This window comes from Rhamphochromis longiceps, linkage group LG7 (assembly GCF_057381845.1).
Source record: "Rhamphochromis longiceps isolate RC_006_pf linkage group LG7, R_longiceps_female_GT1.1, whole genome shotgun sequence".
Lineage (NCBI taxonomy): Eukaryota > Metazoa > Chordata > Actinopteri > Cichliformes > Cichlidae > Rhamphochromis > Rhamphochromis longiceps.
The window spans coordinates 40,877,926-40,898,169 of NC_140563.1; the positions used below are offsets into that span (position 1 = coordinate 40,877,926).

The 20,244-nt window shown below is 40.3% G+C and overlaps 1 protein-coding gene across 1 annotated transcript; it reads right to left on the reverse strand.

The window, feature by feature from the left end:
• Nucleotides 1-1,130: 1,130 nt before the first annotated feature.
• Nucleotides 1,131-20,038, reverse strand: LOC146665877 (sialoadhesin-like). The gene is made up of 10 exons (XM_085411484.1): nucleotides 20,029-20,038; nucleotides 18,478-18,510; nucleotides 14,999-15,301; nucleotides 5,624-5,887; nucleotides 4,550-4,795; nucleotides 4,247-4,360; nucleotides 2,810-2,866; nucleotides 2,618-2,677; nucleotides 1,672-1,734; nucleotides 1,131-1,571 (listed from the first exon to the last, which is right to left on the reverse strand). The coding sequence occupies exons 1-10, from the start codon at nucleotides 20,036-20,038 to the stop codon at nucleotides 1,564-1,566; spliced, it is 1,158 nt and encodes a 385-aa protein (XP_085267610.1). The 3' UTR covers nucleotides 1,131-1,563.
• Nucleotides 20,039-20,244: the final 206 nt, after the last annotated feature.

A 20,244-nucleotide genomic window follows, 5' to 3' on the forward strand; every position in this document is an offset into this window, starting at 1 on the left:
CTGTTTCTCTTCAGTATTTTCCTTTTGGATCAAGTCCCAGCCTGGCAAAATACCACATTCAGTGGCTTTAAACAGTCATGTCACACTGTTCTTACCAGCCTGCTGTCCACCGTGCATGTTTCATCACGTGGTTTCTTCTTTTCTGTTGATCCTCTCAGTCATCTCTTTCAAGATTACTCCAAGCATGGAAAATCTGACAATCAATGTCCAGTGCTTTCCACAGCTCATTATCCCACTGTTCAACTGCCCAGCCTGTAATTTACAGTACATGTTTCCACCTCGTGGTTCCTTACATGCTGCTGCTGGTGTCGTCAGTGTGGTTTCCGTTGCACTGTCTTTTGCCTGCTATTAATTCTTCTCAAGTCCACGATGTTCTGTCGGTCTTCATCACGAGATTAACTGTCCTTTGAGCTTCTTCTCAGGATGGGGACAAGTGCAAGGTCAAGCTGTAAAATTTTAAGCCAAAATCTGGCCTGTTTTCTCCCAATTATGCTACTCTAGTGGTTTTGGCGCCGTACTCAAAATTCCAGGTTGAGAGAAGTCCACCTTTATTTATCTGTAATCTGTGTTGACACACTAAAACATACAATTAATATCCTTTTCATTTCTTTTTTCAAAACCTCCATACTTAATCTGCCTAGAGTTTAGCTCATCTGATTCTCTCTCTGGGTGCTCACTCGTCACCTTATATGGGCATGCAAACTTCCTGTCACCCACACCATTTCCTGTTACACACACACCGCACGCAGCTGCTCTGCTGTTTCTCCAGGCTAATCAAACTTATTTTGTATTTACAATCTACAAACCCTCTGTAATTCTACTAACTTTTGATCTAAAATGTAGCATCATTCACACAATGATTTCATAATCCTCTCACACACACCTTTTAAATAAACTAAACTCTTATAACATCACTCATGCATCTCTTAAATTAAAAACACTTTCAAACTTTAAAACATCCTACTTTACATCACCAAAGAAATACCTCTCACACCTTTATTCATCATTCAAAACCTTCTAGTCACCGCATTCACACACCTAAAGTGTGACCAGAGTTGAGGAATCAAAAAGAGCAAGTAAAAAACAAACAAACAAAAAACTGAAACCTCCATTAATTCTCACCGCACACACAAGAAATTAAAAATAAAACACACCAGCAACTAATGCTGGAGAAAAGTTACTACTGAAAGTGATTTGTTAGTCTTAAGTATATACAGTGCACTCAATATATTTATATATCTGCATCCAAACTCAGTCAATTACTATACATCCACTACGGCAACTCAAAACTTTATTTATAGTCCTCTAATAAACATAAATGGCATTTTAAACACACACTCAGCAATGTTTGCAGCAGTATTTGTAAAACCAACCGTGGTTTAAACAGTTCACTGCTTACTCATTTGCATTTTCACATATGCTAAGCGAAAGTAACAAGTCTATATCATATTATTATTCAATATCATCTTCATAAACACTAAAAAGTGAGCGCGTCTGATATTTGAGCAGCAGAGGAGCAACAGTGGATTCATAAAATGCTCCTTTTTGCTGCTGCAGCTCTCCTCACTGACCTGTAAGACAAACACACAAAGAACAGAAATGTCCAAGTTTCAGGATGTTCACCATTTAATAACTTGAAGAATAACTCATCCTGCATGGCAGCATAATTACCAGGAAAGCTTCCTAATGTGACTTCAGAATAAACTGCTGCATCAGCTGCAGGACTTGATTTTCCTGTGAGTGGAAAGAAGATTTTAAGACCAGAGAAGTCAGAGCTCAGGATACATTTGATCAGCAGATATATGACACAGAGCTGTTGGACGTAGAGGTGGATTTAAACTGCAGATTTGTCAGCTGCAGCCATTAACAGCATTAATGCTACGCTCCCCTTAATGATTCTCGCTCTTTGTAGTTTCACTAGATTATTACTTTAGCTGCCAAGTACAGAACAGACTACTTTAAGTGCTAAGAGCAGCATGTAAGAGCCAATGATGAGATGTAATACTTCACAAGGTTTCCTTTACTGTTACACAAAAAGTTAACAATTTAGACTTTTGAACAAAGGATATTTTATTTAAGGAAATTAGCAAAACAAAAATCTTAATCAACTAGTAATAATCATGTAATTCAATCACCTGACTGTTATCCTAATGTAACTAATCTACTCAGTGCTATTGCTGATTTCAGATATAGTGTTGACATAAAAAAAAAAGATAATTTCAGTTCATAAGTCCACAGCGATTGAGCAACTGAAACTTTTGACCGTGAACTCCACAGTTCTTTCTTCCAATGTTGCTGATGTTACTCATCTGCAGCAAACTACAAAATGAACTCATATACTCATTTATACTCTGCATCACCCACCCTGTGTTTAAGTGCTTTGAATGATGACAACACAACAACACAGTATCATGCTAAACAAATACACCTGACTTAATGACTAACCCACCATAAACCTAAATGACTGCAGATTAACTCTGCTGATGTATAGTGGTAGTGTATAGTAGGTAAGCTTGATAAGTGAATAACTAAACTCCATGTTGACCTATAATTAGCTGCAACATAATGAAATGACACATTTCAGTACAAACACTGAATGTGACTGTTGTGTCTGTACCTGCAGCTCCTGTCTTTACCTCAGAGTAAACAGCACTCTGCTCTGGTTCATGATGCTTCCCTGTGAAGATGATCAGAGTATTCAACATATGAAAGAAATTAACTGTTAATTTTTTAACATTTTTTATTTATTGTATTTTTACATTACATTTATATTTATTATTTTTAAACTGCATGTGTTTTATTTACTTACTGTTCTTTTGAAGGTTTTTAAGGTCAATAAGAGAGTATGTGACATCTTGATGTTGATCTGATCCTGAAATGTTCATATTTTAGTTACAGGAATGTAAACATGTCATATGGAATTAGTTTCATTAAATCAAAAGCAAGTTTCATCTCTGACTGCTCTGTGCTTTTCTGCACATATACTGCACCATTTCTGTTGTCTTCCACGTGCATAACATATTCAAAGAGGTTATTGGTACCTAAAAAAAAGACGAGCCTGGGTCACATTAATCATTTTAATAAAAACCTAAAAGAGATTAAATATTCCTCTTTAAGTCAAAACCAGAACTATGAGATATTTTCAAACCATTAACCCATAATGTTGTTATTGTTTGTGTTGTTATGATATTAAACAACAGCTGTTCTCACTCCCGGGGCGTAGCATACCAATGTTTTGTCACGCAGCGTTCCTGAGGATTGTGAAAGGTGACCTTCCATGTATGGCAAGCCACCCTGGCCAAATATCGCGATGGCTTGCCATATCCACGTTCTTATGGTAGGCGCCGGGTTATGGATGAATTCCTGTGCAATGACGGTCCCGCGGTAATAGACGTTCCAGCCATGTATTCCAGCCCTAAACCTAACCTTATCCCTAACGTTAACCAGCACTTTAATAAAGTGAAATAGTGTTTTCCAAAGCAATTTTAAGAAAATGAACAAACATGTGTAGATTGCGTCCAAACAGTTCTCATGTTTTCTTATTTTTCCAATGTTGTCATTTAGGAACGTGTTGGGTACCCAAAAGCGTAAAATGTTGATGATTTGTCACCTAGCATGAAATATTACGCTTGGGGAGTGAGAACGTGTTGGAAACAACATCTCTGTGGATTCTTTCAGTAAAGATACACTCAGGTTGTAAACTCCTGTTTGTTTCTGATTTTATGTTCATGTGGCATTTGGCTGTTTGGATTTTTGTCTAACTGGATTTTGATAAAGATCCTTTGAAAAACTGCTGAACACAAACTGAACCTGTTTGAAACTGTTTGAGTTAATGAAGACTGAATGAAAAGTCAATATTAATAATGATAATATTTAAATTAGATTATTTAAATGGTTTAAATACTGACCATGTTGAAGAGAGTCGTACTCATGAGTTTCATTCTGGTTGACTCCATGATTTGTGGAGGAGCCCGGACTGTGACTCTCAGACTGGATTGACCTAAAACAGGAAATAAACACAATAAACTTAAGTAACTGATGTTTGTTTAAAATTATAATAAAAAGTATTTTACCAACCTGGTGAAGCAGGAATCTGTGAAAGAGACAAATGTTATTACACATGTTTGTCATGTATAAATTGTTCCACTGATATTTTGTGTCATGAGATCAGAATACATGTATATGTGTGAATACTTAAAGTGTATGTAGTAAATAAACTCTCTAATACAGCATGAAAAGAAGAGGCTCTTACACTTGGACTGTCTGCAGCAATACAACAAGAGCAGGAGAATAATAATGAGAGAGACTCCACAAACCAGTCCAACCATCAACCACACAGGAGATGAAGAGCTGTCAGCTCCTGACACAGCTGCTGAAATGACTAATAATAATTAAGTAATAATAAAGTATAATACTTATTATTATACTCCATATTTCAGTTCTCACAAAATAGATCCAGGTGACTTCAAGCATTAAACAGACAATCTAATGTTTCTTCTCAAGCATGAAAATCATTTATAAAAATCCATCACGTGTTGATCCTGCTCACCTTTAACTGACATCCAGCTCTGTGCTGACTCTCTTCCTGAGTACTGACACTTGTAGAAACCTTCATCAGACTTTGACACTGCAGAGATCTTCAGCTCCCCTCGGGGATCATTTTGAATAAGTTTGTCATTGTGATAGAAAAACACATTGGAAAGTATTTGTTGTGTTCTCAAACTGCAGCTCAGACTAACAGAAGCTCCCTCAGTCACAGGATGAACAGGACTCACCAGGATAGGAACATTATCATCTGTGAAACAATCACACACAATTGTTTCAGTCAGACCAGCTGGTGCAAACTTTTAGAAAAAGCTGTGAGTCGTGTCTCATGATCTACATGCAGACCTGGCTTCAGAGAGATTTTCTGAGAGCCTGGTTTTAATGACTGGAGAGACGTTTGAACAAGTGACAACATTTCAGTGCTTAGATGTAGGTTCATCATGTGGACCATCAACACTTCGTGTTGTCAGCACTTGAATTTTTGTTAGAAGGCTGAGGGTCCATGGAGTGGATAATTGCATCATGTTACTATTTTATGTGGAGATTGTTGAATCTGCTATTCGTGATATCACTACATGTTTTGGCAAACTTTCTGTCAAACTCAGATCCCAAATTCAAAATTTGATTAAGAGGACTGGAAATATAGTTGGGATGCTCCCTTCATCTTCCCTGCAGGAGTCAAATTATTAACAGTGACATAATTTAATGGTTATAGGTGAAATTGTAAACATTTGTATGTTTGTCTTATTTTGCATCACATGTTTGCCTGAATTTTTCTGAATGGAGACAATAAAAGTTCATCTAATCTGATGACAGAGATGTTGAGCTTTGTAGAGTTTGATTCTGACACAGAACATATAAAATTACTGTCTGCAAATTTTTACAAACGTAATTATGAAAAAATAGAATGAAATTAGACCAACAAATTAGAATATTTTGATGCTTTTCTGTCTAAAATTGTCTGAATTTTTTTTTTGCTTTGCCACATAGAATTACTTCACATAGAGCAAAGCTGAGACAAATGTTCATGTGACGTCTAAATCATTCAGATCCAAGAAGTAAATATATAATAACATACTCTGTACAGTGATGTTGACTGCACTGCTGAACTCTCCTGATCCAGACTCACACCAGTACACTCCAGTATCTGACTTTGATGTGTGGATGTTACATGTGGATCCAGTCATTCTCTCACAGTTATAATAATATAAAGGATCACTCTGTGGAACAGTCATCACTCTCCACTCAGGGAAGTTTCCCTCACAGGTCAGGGAGACAGAGTCAGAGGTGAAGTGTTGCACTCTGTCAGGACTCACTGTGAGAGACGCTGCTGAATGAACATCTGGAAACAACATGCAGTGAAGAGACAAAGCTCACAGATGTTAGGATCAAAATATCACAGTGAAAATATTTGTTTGTTTGAAGCTTTTGTTTTGAAAATCAAATTTAATAGTTCAATATGATAAAGTGTTTGTTTGGTGAGACAACACTGAGTCTGACAACAAGCCCTGAATCACACAGACAGTCAAATCAGTGGAAAACAAAGGAGCCGAATACTGACATATTTAAGATGATCTAACCCACATGCTTTATCTGCTGGCAGCTCATGTAGAGCTTGGTACAGGTCATGTGACATCATGAGCTTTGAGTCATCACTCTCAGCATCATCCACCTGATACAGATCACTCTGAACACACTTCAGTCATTTGCATGTTTCTGCCATAATTCTGTGATATTGTCGGTTTCACAGATTCCTTCTACAGTGAGATATTTTGCAGCAGCAGGACCAAAACTAAAAACCTTTGAAGTATATTTTAAATGAACAATAACAGCAGCTGTTATTTGTGACGTCTTCTTCTAGCGTCCATCTGTAGTCAGTGTTTGTCTTGTATTTGTCAGAGCTGTTAACCTGCCTGCTGACATCTTTGTTTCTTTATTAACTATTGTTGAAATCTCCCAATTCTTTGAATCTTTGGGCTGAAGGAAGGACAATACTCGGTGTATAAATGCTCAATCAACAATCATTTATTTCCATACAATTCAACAGTCAGAGCATTACAACGTCCGGACGGGAGAGATGCTACCAGAGGGTCAGGCACATGTCTCAAAATGGTAGCAACTTTCACAGACTTTTATAGCTAGTCACAGCCCCCCTCTTTGTCATAAAAGCTGCATCTTCACATGTTTTTCTAATTCTTAGCGAGCCTGGCTCCTGACCTTGCCTCCCTGTCTTTCTGTGTGAAGCAGGAAGGGGGGTAAGGAATGTGGTTTTATCTCTTCTGCCCAGACACCTAGTCTCCCTCTTACAGCCTTCTTCACATGATTCAGCAATAAAACATTTCAAGAAGACAGTGTCAGACATTCACAGCTGATCAAGGATACAGAGTAATGCACACTTTGTCTAATGAACTACAAATGATTATGTTTCTTTTATTCAAGAGTATAATAGAGACTAAACTACATACATAGCACACCATTAGAACTAAAGGATAATATATGGCCTCCAGCTGTTAAGCTAATTTACTACATTGACTACTGGTCATAAAATTCGTTTGCGACCATTGCTGCTGCTGCTGCCCAAAGTTCTGTCCGTCCTGGTTCTGACCCCAATTGGGGCAGTCCTTTCTCCAGTGTCCATGCTCACCGCAGGTGAAACCTGCATCTTCTTCTGTGTTTTTGTCCATTCTGAGGTGCCTTCTGACCTCAGTTACTCCTCCTGTCTCGGTCACGCCCTTTTTGCCGCCCGATCATCTGTGTTGGTCCATCACTGTCCTGCACAGTGTAAATGCAGAGTTATCAAGGTCAGCATTCTTTTGCTCGGCCTTACTTTTCCTTCGGGCTTGGCGGGTGTCTCTTTACAGCTCTGTCAGCTGACGCAGTCTGGGAATTTTCCCCCGTGTAGTGAAACGGGCCTTAGGTTTAGTGCTCTCCGTCTCTGCTGCATGAGATCACATTCCTGCAGCTCTGTTGACATTCTCAGGTCGTTGTTGTGGGTCCAGCTGTTGCAGCATTTGGTCAGTGTCACGTATGGGGGAGAGCAGGAGTCCAGTCAGCCTCGGCTTTCAGGGCCGGCAAAGCAGCCTGTAATTAAATATGTATAGAAAAAACAAAACAAAAACAAAACAAAACAAAAAACAAACAAAAAACAAAAACAAACGAACAGGAAAATGATGTTGTGTTGGCTGTGTTATTCAGAGGGGAGACAACGGGGCCAGGCCCTGTGTCAGCCTTCTCTCCCCCTTTTTTTGTTTTTTCTCTCCCGATATAATCAACTCCTAACCCACCAAGTTGACAGGACAACATGCACCTGTTAAAATTCTTAAGATCATGTTTAAAAGCCCAAAAGGAAATTTTCTTTCATTCAGTAATCACTTGTATCAATCAATCAGCAGAAAACATGTCACAATTTGAATCTTTAACCCCTAAATTTGTCGTGTCTTCACTGGTTGGTCAGACCAGTGTCTTTTTCTTTGAAGTTAAATTGTTGTCCTGCAACCCAGAGAGTTTATTTGTCAGTAATGTATTTATCCTTTAACAACAGATGTATGTTAAGTTTCGCTGCTTTAGCCTTGCTGGAAAATCTTCACGTGTTCATGAGTGTAAGCTGTTTCTTCATTGCGTGTATGTGCATTTGTAGGCAAGCAGGTTAATTTAATCTTTTTCTCAAACTAGGCGTTACCTTAAAAGGAGCCTTTCTCTCAGATTTCTCTGCTTGTGTGTTTTTGTTTCACCTTTTTGTTGTGATGCTCCGGACGCCTTCCCAACCTCCACAAGTCCGTTGGCCCCAAAATTCAACCCAATTTCATGTGCTCTTAAAACCTTCATTTCTCCTCTAATTCTCTCCTCGCTGCTGTCTGTTTCACAGCTGCTGATTCGTGCTGGGTGTGGTTCCCATTACTTATAATTTTGCTTCGGCCACTGTGCTTGTGGGGGCAGTTGGTCCAGGTCCGCAGCTTCCTGTATTAACACACTAAGAGATTTATTTAATTTCATTTTCATCACATGTTAAACAGATAAGCAGGCAACACGCCTACCTTGACAGCGTAAACTGCACGCCAGTCTCCCAACACATTCTTCTCTCTACTCCTCAATAATTCTCCACTGCACACCTCTTAGTATTTCTCTTTTTTATTTTTTATTTTTATTACACCACAGAGTAATACACCCAATTATGCCCGTCTATCTCTATGTGGCTCCAAATTCCCTCTTTATTTTAATTTCACACTCGTCAGGGGACAGGCACACAACAATTTCAACCACTGAAACGAGGAATTTAACCTTTTTATTTCTTTACTAATCTAGACTCAACCTTTGTTCGCAAAATGTGTCTTGTTCTAGTCCGGAATAAATGTGAACCCGCGATTATGCTGCGGTCCCAGTGTTATTCCGTAGCTATGCGGGGGCCCTCACCTCCCCAAGTCACCACCTCGGCATCCGGACGCCGCCGGTCCTGGCCGCGCGTCCACGAACAGGAGGGTCGCCACTCCTAGGGCAAAATTATTTCCACAGGTACACTAGGCATCAACCTTTGATCCTAAAATGTGTCTTTGCTCTAATGTCCTCCTATTCAAACACATCAACCGTCACTGTCACTGTGTTCAGACTTCACACACAGAAACACACTCAGCGCGCGCCTCACACATAGCCAGAGCGCGCCTTACACACACAGCGCGTTACACCATCAGTGAGACACACAGAGAGCGCCTCTCATCAGCAGAAATTTGCACAGAAACCTCTGAGCTCAACTATTAGATCTTCTTAAAGCACACTGCACCATAGACCAAAATACCCCTTTCTCTGCGCTTATGACCGCCACAACGGGGCAAAGTCGCATCATAAAAGTGATGCTTGCATCCCCGAAGTTATACCTGACATCATAAACCAGGTTTTGCTCTATGTACTTAAAATTTTACTTTGTATTATGACCGCAGCCCTTAAAACTCGACTGACGCCACAAACCACCGTCAAACCTCTATCCAATGTACTAAAATTAGCACCAACCACTACTGCACTCCACGGCCGCACCACCGGAACACGGCCGTATCATAAACCAAACCTACGGACGTGTTTCACTCTCGCGTTGCCAGCGTTCAACTGCACCGTGAGCCAGCATCTGCTTTTCCTTAAATCAACTTCTATTTCATAGCCGGCAAAAGCCAGGACGTCACTGACACCATAAACAAAATAAACAAACCTCGACTTCAATGTACTGGACTAATGGCCGCGTCTTCAGAAGAAATTCTAACGTATTATTGCTACAGAAGCCAGTATTAGACAAAATTAAATGTGGAAGGTAAAGTGGCTGCAACTAGCTCAACGTAGTATCTTATTAGTTTCTCGGTAGAAGCAGTTTACTGCAACTAGCTCAACGTAGTGTCTTATTAGTTTCTCGGTAGAAGCAGTTTATTTAACACACTGGAATTCAGCCTCAACTTATGTTGTTAGTATCTTGCGCCAAAAACCAGACACCGACAAATTTACTGTGAAAATACGTGTAACTCAGTGAACAGATTAATTTGGAAAGCCCAATATGCACATTTGGTATTTATAATACAACAGGCTGTGCTTACCTTTTTATTTTTGGACCGGTCCTCTGTTCACCTCGCCTCACGATCTCACCAAAGGTCAAATCTGCACCTCCTCAGCACACCAAAGATCCGGGTCACACGGCACCAAGTTGTTGAAATCTCCCAATTCTTTGAATCTTTGGGCTGAAGGAAGGACAATACTCGGTGTATAAATGCTCAATCAACAATCATTTATTTCCATACAATTCAACAGTCAGAGCATTACAACGTCCGGACGGGAGAGATGCTACCAGAGGGTCAGGCACATGTCTCAAAATGGTAGCAACTTTCACAGACTTTTATAGCTAGTCACAGCCCCCCTCTTTGTCATAAAAGCTGCATCTTCACATGTTTTTCTAATTCTTAGCGAGCCTGGCTCCTGACCTTGCCTCCCTGTCTTTCTGTGTGAAGCAGGAAGGGGGGTAAGGAATGTGGTTTTATCTCTTCTGCCCAGACACCTAGTCTCCCTCTTACAGCCTTCTTCACATGATTCAGCAATAAAACATTTCAAGAAGACAGTGTCAGACATTCACAGCTGATCAAGGATACAGAGTAATGCACACTTTGTCTAATGAACTACAAATGATTATGTTTCTTTTATTCAAGAGTATAATAGAGACTAAACTACATACATAGCACACCATTAGAACTAAAGGATAATATATGGCCTCCAGCTGTTAAGCTAATTTACTACATTGACTACTGGTCATAAAATTCGTTTGCGACCATTGCTGCTGCTGCTGCCCAAAGTTCTGTCCGTCCTGGTTCTGACCCCAATTGGGGCAGTCCTTTCTCCAGTGTCCATGCTCACCGCAGGTGAAACCTGCATCTTCTTCTGTGTTTTTGTCCATTCTGAGGTGCCTTCTGACCTCAGTTACTCCTCCTGTCTCGGTCACGCCCTTTTTGCCGCCCGATCATCCGTGTTGGTCCATCACTGTCCTGCACAGTGTAAATGCAGAGTTATCAAGGTCAGCATTCTTTTGCTCGGCCTTACTTTTCCTTCGGGCTTGGCGGGTGTCTCTTTACAGCTCTGTCAGCTGACGCAGTCTGGGAATTTTCCCCCGTGTAGTGAAACGGGCCTTAGGTTTAGTGCTCTCCGTCTCTGCTGCATGAGATCACATTCCTGCAGCTCTGTTGACATTCTCAGGTCGTTGTTGTGGGTCCAGCTGTTGCAGCATTTGGTCAGTGTCACGTATGGGGGAGAGCAGGAGTCCAGTCAGCCTCGGCTTTCAGGGCCGGCAAAGCAGCCTGTAATTAAATATGTATAGAAAAAACAAAACAAAAACAAAACAAAACAAAAAACAAACAAAAAACAAAAACAAACGAACAGGAAAATGATGTTGTGTTGGCTGTGTTATTCAGAGGGGAGACAACGGGGCCAGGCCCTGTGTCAGCCTTCTCTCCCCCTTTTTTTGTTTTTTCTCTCCCGATATAATCAACTCCTAACCCACCAAGTTGACAGGACAACATGCACCTGTTAAAATTCTTAAGATCATGTTTAAAAGCCCAAAAGGAAATTTTCTTTCATTCAGTAATCACTTGTATCAATCAATCAGCAGAAAACATGTCACAATTTGAATCTTTAACCCCTAAATTTGTCGTGTCTTCACTGGTTGGTCAGACCAGTGTCTTTTTCTTTGAAGTTAAATTGTTGTCCTGCAACCCAGAGAGTTTATTTGTCAGTAATGTATTTATCCTTTAACAACAGATGTATGTTAAGTTTCGCTGCTTTAGCCTTGCTGGAAAATCTTCACGTGTTCATGAGTGTAAGCTGTTTCTTCATTGCGTGTATGTGCATTTGTAGGCAAGCAGGTTAATTTAATCTTTTTCTCAAACTAGGCGTTACCTTAAAAGGAGCCTTTCTCTCAGATTTCTCTGCTTGTGTGTTTTTGTTTCACCTTTTTGTTGTGATGCTCCGGACGCCTTCCCAACCTCCACAAGTCCGTTGGCCCCAAAATTCAACCCAATTTCATGTGCTCTTAAAACCTTCATTTCTCCTCTAATTCTCTCCTCGCTGCTGTCTGTTTCACAGCTGCTGATTCGTGCTGGGTGTGGTTCCCATTACTTATAATTTTGCTTCGGCCACTGTGCTTGTGGGGGCAGTTGGTCCAGGTCCGCAGCTTCCTGTATTAACACACTAAGAGATTTATTTAATTTCATTTTCATCACATGTTAAACAGATAAGCAGGCAACACGCCTACCTTGACAGCGTAAACTGCACGCCAGTCTCCCAACACATTCTTCTCTCTACTCCTCAATAATTCTCCACTGCACACCTCTTAGTATTTCTCTTTTTTATTTTTTATTTTTATTACACCACAGAGTAATACACCCAATTATGCCCGTCTATCTCTATGTGGCTCCAAATTCCCTCTTTATTTTAATTTCACACTCGTCAGGGGACAGGCACACAACAATTTCAACCACTGAAACGAGGAATTTAACCTTTTTATTTCTTTACTAATCTAGACTCAACCTTTGTTCGCAAAATGTGTCTTGTTCTAGTCCGGAATAAATGTGAACCCGCGATTATGCTGCGGTCCCAGTGTTATTCCGTAGCTATGCGGGGGCCCTCACCTCCCCAAGTCACCACCTCGGCATCCGGACGCCGCCGGTCCTGGCCGCGCGTCCACGAACAGGAGGGTCGCCACTCCTAGGGCAAAATTATTTCCACAGGTACACTAGGCATCAACCTTTGATCCTAAAATGTGTCTTTGCTCTAATGTCCTCCTATTCAAACACATCAACCGTCACTGTCACTGTGTTCAGACTTCACACACAGAAACACACTCAGCGCGCGCCTCACACATAGCCAGAGCGCGCCTTACACACACAGCGCGTTACACCATCAGTGAGACACACAGAGAGCGCCTCTCATCAGCAGAAATTTGCACAGAAACCTCTGAGCTCAACTATTAGATCTTCTTAAAGCACACTGCACCATAGACCAAAATACCCCTTTCTCTGCGCTTATGACCGCCACAACGGGGCAAAGTCGCATCATAAAAGTGATGCTTGCATCCCCGAAGTTATACCTGACATCATAAACCAGGTTTTGCTCTATGTACTTAAAATTTTACTTTGTATTATGACCGCAGCCCTTAAAACTCGACTGACGCCACAAACCACCGTCAAACCTCTATCCAATGTACTAAAATTAGCACCAACCACTACTGCACTCCACGGCCGCACCACCGGAACACGGCCGTATCATAAACCAAACCTACGGACGTGTTTCACTCTCGCGTTGCCAGCGTTCAACTGCACCGTGAGCCAGCATCTGCTTTTCCTTAAATCAACTTCTATTTCATAGCCGGCAAAAGCCAGGACGTCACTGACACCATAAACAAAATAAACAAACCTCGACTTCAATGTACTGGACTAATGGCCGCGTCTTCAGAAGAAATTCTAACGTATTATTGCTACAGAAGCCAGTATTAGACAAAATTAAATGTGGAAGGTAAAGTGGCTGCAACTAGCTCAACGTAGTATCTTATTAGTTTCTCGGTAGAAGCAGTTTACTGCAACTAGCTCAACGTAGTGTCTTATTAGTTTCTCGGTAGAAGCAGTTTATTTAACACACTGGAATTCAGCCTCAACTTATGTTGTTAGTATCTTGCGCCAAAAACCAGACACCGACAAATTTACTGTGAAAATACGTGTAACTCAGTGAACAGATTAATTTGGAAAGCCCAATATGCACATTTGGTATTTATAATACAACAGGCTGTGCTTACCTTTTTATTTTTGGACCGGTCCTCTGTTCACCTCGCCTCACGATCTCACCAAAGGTCAAATCTGCACCTCCTCAGCACACCAAAGATCCGGGTCACACGGCACCAAGTTGTTGAAATCTCCCAATTCTTTGAATCTTTGGGCTGAAGGAAGGACAATACTCGGTGTATAAATGCTCAATCAACAATCATTTATTTCCATACAATTCAACAGTCAGAGCATTACAACGTCCGGACGGGAGAGATGCTACCAGAGGGTCAGGCACATGTCTCAAAATGGTAGCAACTTTCACAGACTTTTATAGCTAGTCACAGCCCCCCTCTTTGTCATAAAAGCTGCATCTTCACATGTTTTTCTAATTCTTAGCGAGCCTGGCTCCTGACCTTGCCTACCTGTCTTTCTGTGTGAAGCAGGAAGGGGGGTAAGGAATGTGGTTTTATCTCTTCTGCCCAGACACCTAGTCTCCCTCTTACAGCCTTCTTCACATGATTCAGCAATAAAACATTTCAAGAAGACAGTGTCAGACATTCACAGCTGATCAAGGATACAGAGTAATGCACACTTTGTCTAATGAACTACAAATGATTATGTTTCTTTTATTCAAGAGTATAATAGAGACTAAACTACATACATAGCACACCTATTAGAACTAAAGGATAATATATGGCCTCCAGCTGTTAAGCTAATTTACTACATTGACTACTGGTCATAAAATGGCATATGTTTAACTACTAGTCTCAACACTATATTTGACTTTTTTATCTGAACACCTACCTGAGCACCAAACAAAGAGTCTTAACTGTGTAAATCCTGTCTGTGCACTAAGTAAAAATAATCAGTACAAACAGAAACATGAGTTTAAATATCAAAGTAAAAGTATTCAAAGAGAAAACATTTAAAACCTCATAGAGGTCTTTTTTTCATGTTATCACATTAAATAAAACTGAAAAATAAGAAAAGGAAAATAAATTCAGTTTGGTTTGATCACAGAGAGAAAGGAAAACATTCAGTTCAGTTCTTCTTTTTGGGAGTTTTCATTTATATAGAGATAAATGGTTGTCATGGAGATGAGATTTTAATGGTCTAAATCCTGGTGAATAAAAATGATGAGCTAACATGAGCTCATTGAAAGGACAGAGAAACAAACTGACCTGCAGACCAGACAAACTTTGGTTGACTGTGATCAGTGTGATACTCTGGGTCTCCTCTTCCAGCTCTGCACACATATCCTGCTGTGTGTGTCTGTCCATGAATGATGTAGGAGTCCTGTGCAGTCCCACTGCCATCAGGTAGCAGCTCATAACTGGAGGATTTCTCTGATAGATCAGGAACAGCTTTATACCAGTAGAAGCTCCATCCTGCAGACGGATGTTCAACCTCACAGTTCAGAGTTACTGAGGCTCCAGGACTCAGCCATGATGGAGACACAGTGAGGACAGGACGGGGTTCATCTGTTCAACAAAAATTTTCTCTCAGTGAACATGTAGTACAGTCTCTGAACAGTGAGCTCAGTTTATACAAAGAATAATAATCTCAGTCTATATGAACAGAAACACATTTTACAAAGTGTTCAAACAGCTTAAAGCAAACATGACTTACTGTCAGAAACTGTCAGTGTGACTGAATCACTCCACTCTGTTTCATGCTGTGAACTTTTCATTCTGCCCTTACAGCGATAGTTTCCACTGTTCAATGATGAAGCAGATCTAATCCTGTATTCATTTAGATTTGGAGGTTTTCTGATGCTGTTTGCTTCCCACTCATAATCCCACAACACTGTTTTAACTGTGGCCAATGTTTAGCTGTCAGAAAGATGACCTCACATTTGACTCTACAATACTTAAACCCTCGTATTTATACTCTCATAGATGTGCTCACACTTAGAAGGTGCAGCAGAAAGACCTGTGTGGAGGAGGAAGCAATGTTCACATTATCAGAGTGTTGTCTTCAGTGTATTTAAATATGTGGTCTCAGATATTAATATATATATGTTATGTGTTGTCACTTGGAATATTTTTCACTGTTTTAAGTTGTTTTTTTTTTTTTTTTTTTTTTTAAACATTTCAACACTTTCCCATCATTTTCTGTTTTATCATGCATCATGTTTGGTTTTTCATTTTCCTCTATGATCACCTCAACAACGAGGAAGGTTTTAGTGAAATTAGTTTATAAAAGAATAGTGTTGAAGTCACATTACTGAAAACTTCTCACATACTGCTAAAAAACTATTCCTACAAGGTTTAGCAGTCAAGTTAAAGGTGACGACCCTGGCAGTAGCAGTGATGAAGAAGATGGCACTGAAACCAACTGTATTGACAGGAGTGCTGGTAAAAGACGAAGAGCAAAACAAGGAAGTGATGGAAGTACCATCTGTGAGGAAGGCTGCATGTTAACCCTGCCATGAGTGTTAATGATGAAGATCAGTCTTCATATTTAACTGTCGTGGCGTCTCTTTATGGAGATTCAGATGATGAGGACTTAAATCAAGCTATAATTGCCAGCTTGGAGAGTCACATGTGAGTAGCAAATCAACAGAACTTCAGCTTAAGAGGGGCAGTCATGGCTTTCCAGAATTGTCAAATGAATAATGAAAAATCTCAGTTTAAGAGATATACGAGTGGAACTGTCAAGCAAAATTAGCACAAACAGAATGAAGAATTTAATAAGAACAAAAAGCTTTTTTTCTTAAATCTAGAAGCAACATGAAAAGAGACTGCAGCAGGATCCACTGACTTACTATGCTACTTTAATATTTTTTTTCCCTCCGATAAGTAGATGGGCTCTTGGAAAGAGCATTCTCTGTGGAAGCCAATCGATAATTTCACAATTTTAAAGGAGCGTGTAGCCACAACAAAATTCAATAATTTCTTCTGTATCCCAAGCAAAGCCACTAGATCCATCTCAGTTTGGCAGAAATATAATAATTAAATTCATAAATTTGGAGAATTGAGACTTCATTCATTCTCTGAAGAAAACTGTATAACTCTGTTATGTTTAGACTTTAATTCTACCCTCTTGTATCAACTCATTCCTATGTAGGTCCTCGATGTGTCTGCATTTTCCCTGTTTAGTTTTCACATTTCCTGATTTATTTTGGAAGTTTGTGTTCTTTGTGTGTTGCCTTAAGGAGAGCAGCCATTTGGGGAAGTTGTTTATTTTGGAGTCATACCAACCAAACCCAAGCAGCCTTCCAGACATATTTTGCATCCCTGTTATGTCTCTATGTCATCTATATTTGGTCATGCAGTATAGGATTGAGACTTGATATGATCTTTTGGTTTTGCACTGCACAAATAAAGTGTTGCTTAAGAAGAGTTGAAGGTCATCAAAAAAAAAATGTTACTACATGCACCCAGATGCAGGCCACTTTAGATTTATACTAAATATATTTAGTGTTTTATAGATTTGTCTTATAATAATAATAATAATAATAATAATAATAATAATAATAATAATAATAATAATAATAATTATTATTATTATTATTATTATATTACTTAAGCAGTTTTAGATCGGAGCACCAGGACCGCCAGCTCTGACTGGTACCTGATCCACAGACCACTGAACAATATGGACCCCATGGGTTAAGGTTCAGCCACCAACTGTACTACCCAGCCTGACTTCAGAGTAGGACCCAATTAACCATGCCCCAGGCGTGGTACGCTGGACCTGTAATTTATTATGCTGCATAGAGGTTGCCTGAATCACTTTGTCTGGCCCCTCACCCAGGATCTGCACGGGTGACCCTACCAGGGGCAGATTGCTCCTGACAACTTAGTTCCCAGGATCACTGGAGCGCACAAACACCTCAACCTTCATAAGGTGGCGGTTCGAGATCTGTTGTGATGAAGAGAGAGTTGAGCGGAATTTACCGTCAGTCTACATTCCTACCCTTACCCATGGTCACAAGCTGTGGGTAGTGACCGAAAGAATAAGGTTGTGGATACAAGCAGCAGAAATACGATTTCTTGCTGGGCTCTCCTTTAGAGATCGAGTGAGGAACCCCATCTCTGGGGTGAGGAGCTTGGTCATTCGAGAGGGAGCTTTAATGTTGCTCCTCAACATTAAAAGGAGCTGGTTGGGGTGTTTCGGGCATCTGACTGTGCCCCTTGGATGACTCCCAGGGAATATATTCTGGGAATGTCCTACCAGGAGAAAGCCCCAGGGCAGACCCAGGACCTTGATGAGCTGGAAGAGGTGACCAGGATGAGGGAAGTCTGGGCTTCTCTGCTCAAGCTGCTGCCTCTGCAACCTGAACCTGTGCAAGGTTTAGAAAACGGATGGAAGAATGTACTGTCTTAAATTTTTAAGTCATTGACTCATGTTTACTTAAGTACAAGTCATTGTTCTTATCAACAAAATATCCATTCATTTACAACACAATGGCTGCTCATTTAACATTTCTTTGCTGGAAATTGTAACCTGTTCTTCACACACCATGATATATTAGTTGATATGACTAGTAATATAACTAGCAAAAAGTGTACACTTTTAGATTATATGATGACTGCAGGTAAATCCTGAGTTTGAGCCACAGAGAAGCTACTTTTTTTAGCCAGGCAAACACACAAGAATGAATTCTGATTTAGTGTTGTACCACGACAATAAAATGCCTTTGCTGGAAATGGTAAGGTCTGAGAACAGTTCATTAAAGTGTGATTTACTCACAGGAATTACAGCTGTTTCTAGAAAGCATGCCGATTTCCTTTTTCAGTTTTCAGCCACTGGAAATACTTTATGGTTTCCTGCAAATCATTTTCACAGCTTGTTATTTCACACGTCAGACAGCCTGTTATTCGTTTTTCACATGCTCCAATGAGAAGCAAAAACTTGAGGGTGAGTTAATAAGAATCCGACAAGCTAAACATGGCAGCCCTTTGTTACAAAGACAAAAAGTGTCATGTATCGGTGTGTGGCAGGCAGGAAATAGGACCCAAACGCAAACTCACGGGAAAACAGAACTGAACTCAAAATGCAGCTTTATTGCTGACAGGTGACAAATGATAACAGAGATACAAAACTGGGAAGCGCTAATTGTAACACATACCAGAAGACAAGGGGAACATCACACGCAGCATGAGGGACGACACGACACTGACTCAGAGAAACACAGGGTTTAAATACACTGGGAAGTAACGAGGGGAATGAGACACAGAAGGAGGGCACAGCTGGGAGAAATCAGGACTGACGAGACAAGCAAAGCAGGACACATTCACATAAGACACGGACCTTCAAAGTAAAACAGGAAGGATCACACAGAGACGCGAACTTGACACAGTGGAGACAGCAACTAAGAAACACAGAGACATAAACCATAAGGCAGAGGACTCTAAGAACAGAGGGGACACAGAGGGGAACTCAAACATGCAGACACAGACTTACACAGAACAGAGGGGACACAGAGAAACATGAAGGGCAAGGGATCGAAACTAGAAACCACAGAATAAATCACACACCTAAGTACAAGAATACAAAAACCACAAAGAACTAAAAACGCTGGGTCAGGAGACCCAGGACCGTGACAAAAAGAGCTTGCCTGGTACATATGCTTTTATATTTTCTACCCTGTGGTGCAGAAGCACACGCACACACGTGCTAAATGTGAACAAACCTTTTTTTTTGTACATTTGGAACATGAACAGAGCATTGATGTTCTTTATTAATGTGACCAGAAAGTCATTAAAATGTATTATGTGGTATTTGTACTTATTCACAGTTTTGGAGGCGAGAGACGTGCTGAATGAGAGCCAGGTGTCACAGGCTGGGTCTCTGACCCAGCGCTCTGAGTTCATGTTTGTATTTGTCTCATTTTGTTATGTGATTAGTTTTTGTGTCATTTCCTATCTGTCTTTAGTTTGGGCAGTTATTGTTTATTGTTCCTCTGGTTTTCTATGTTTTGGGTTCTTGTATTATTCATCACGCATTAGGTTTGTTAAGTTTGTGTTGTCATGTCTAGTTTTAGTGTTTCCTGTTTTATTCTGACAGTGTCATGTGTTCTTTGTTCATTGTATTTAGCTTTCCTCTCCTGGTCCTGTCATTAGGTTTATGTCAGTCAGCTGTTCCCCCATGTGTCTCCACTTCCCCTGATCACCTCATGTATGTATTTAAGCCCTTTGTTTTCTGCATGCCATTGTTGGGTCGTCTGTTTATTTTGACCTTAGTCTTAGTTAGTTTTCCTCACCCATAGTCATGGTTTTTGTCTGTCAGTTCTACATTAGTCATAGTCTTTGCCTGTTATTTTCCACCACAGTTATAGTTATAGTTTTTGGTCTTAGTACCTCTTAGTGTTTTGTTTCTTAGTGTTTTGACAGTTTGCTTTGGTTTCCTGGTTTTCCCTTGCCGTTATCATTAAAGGATCACTTTTCTGTTCAAACTTACAACTCATCGTCCTCATCTG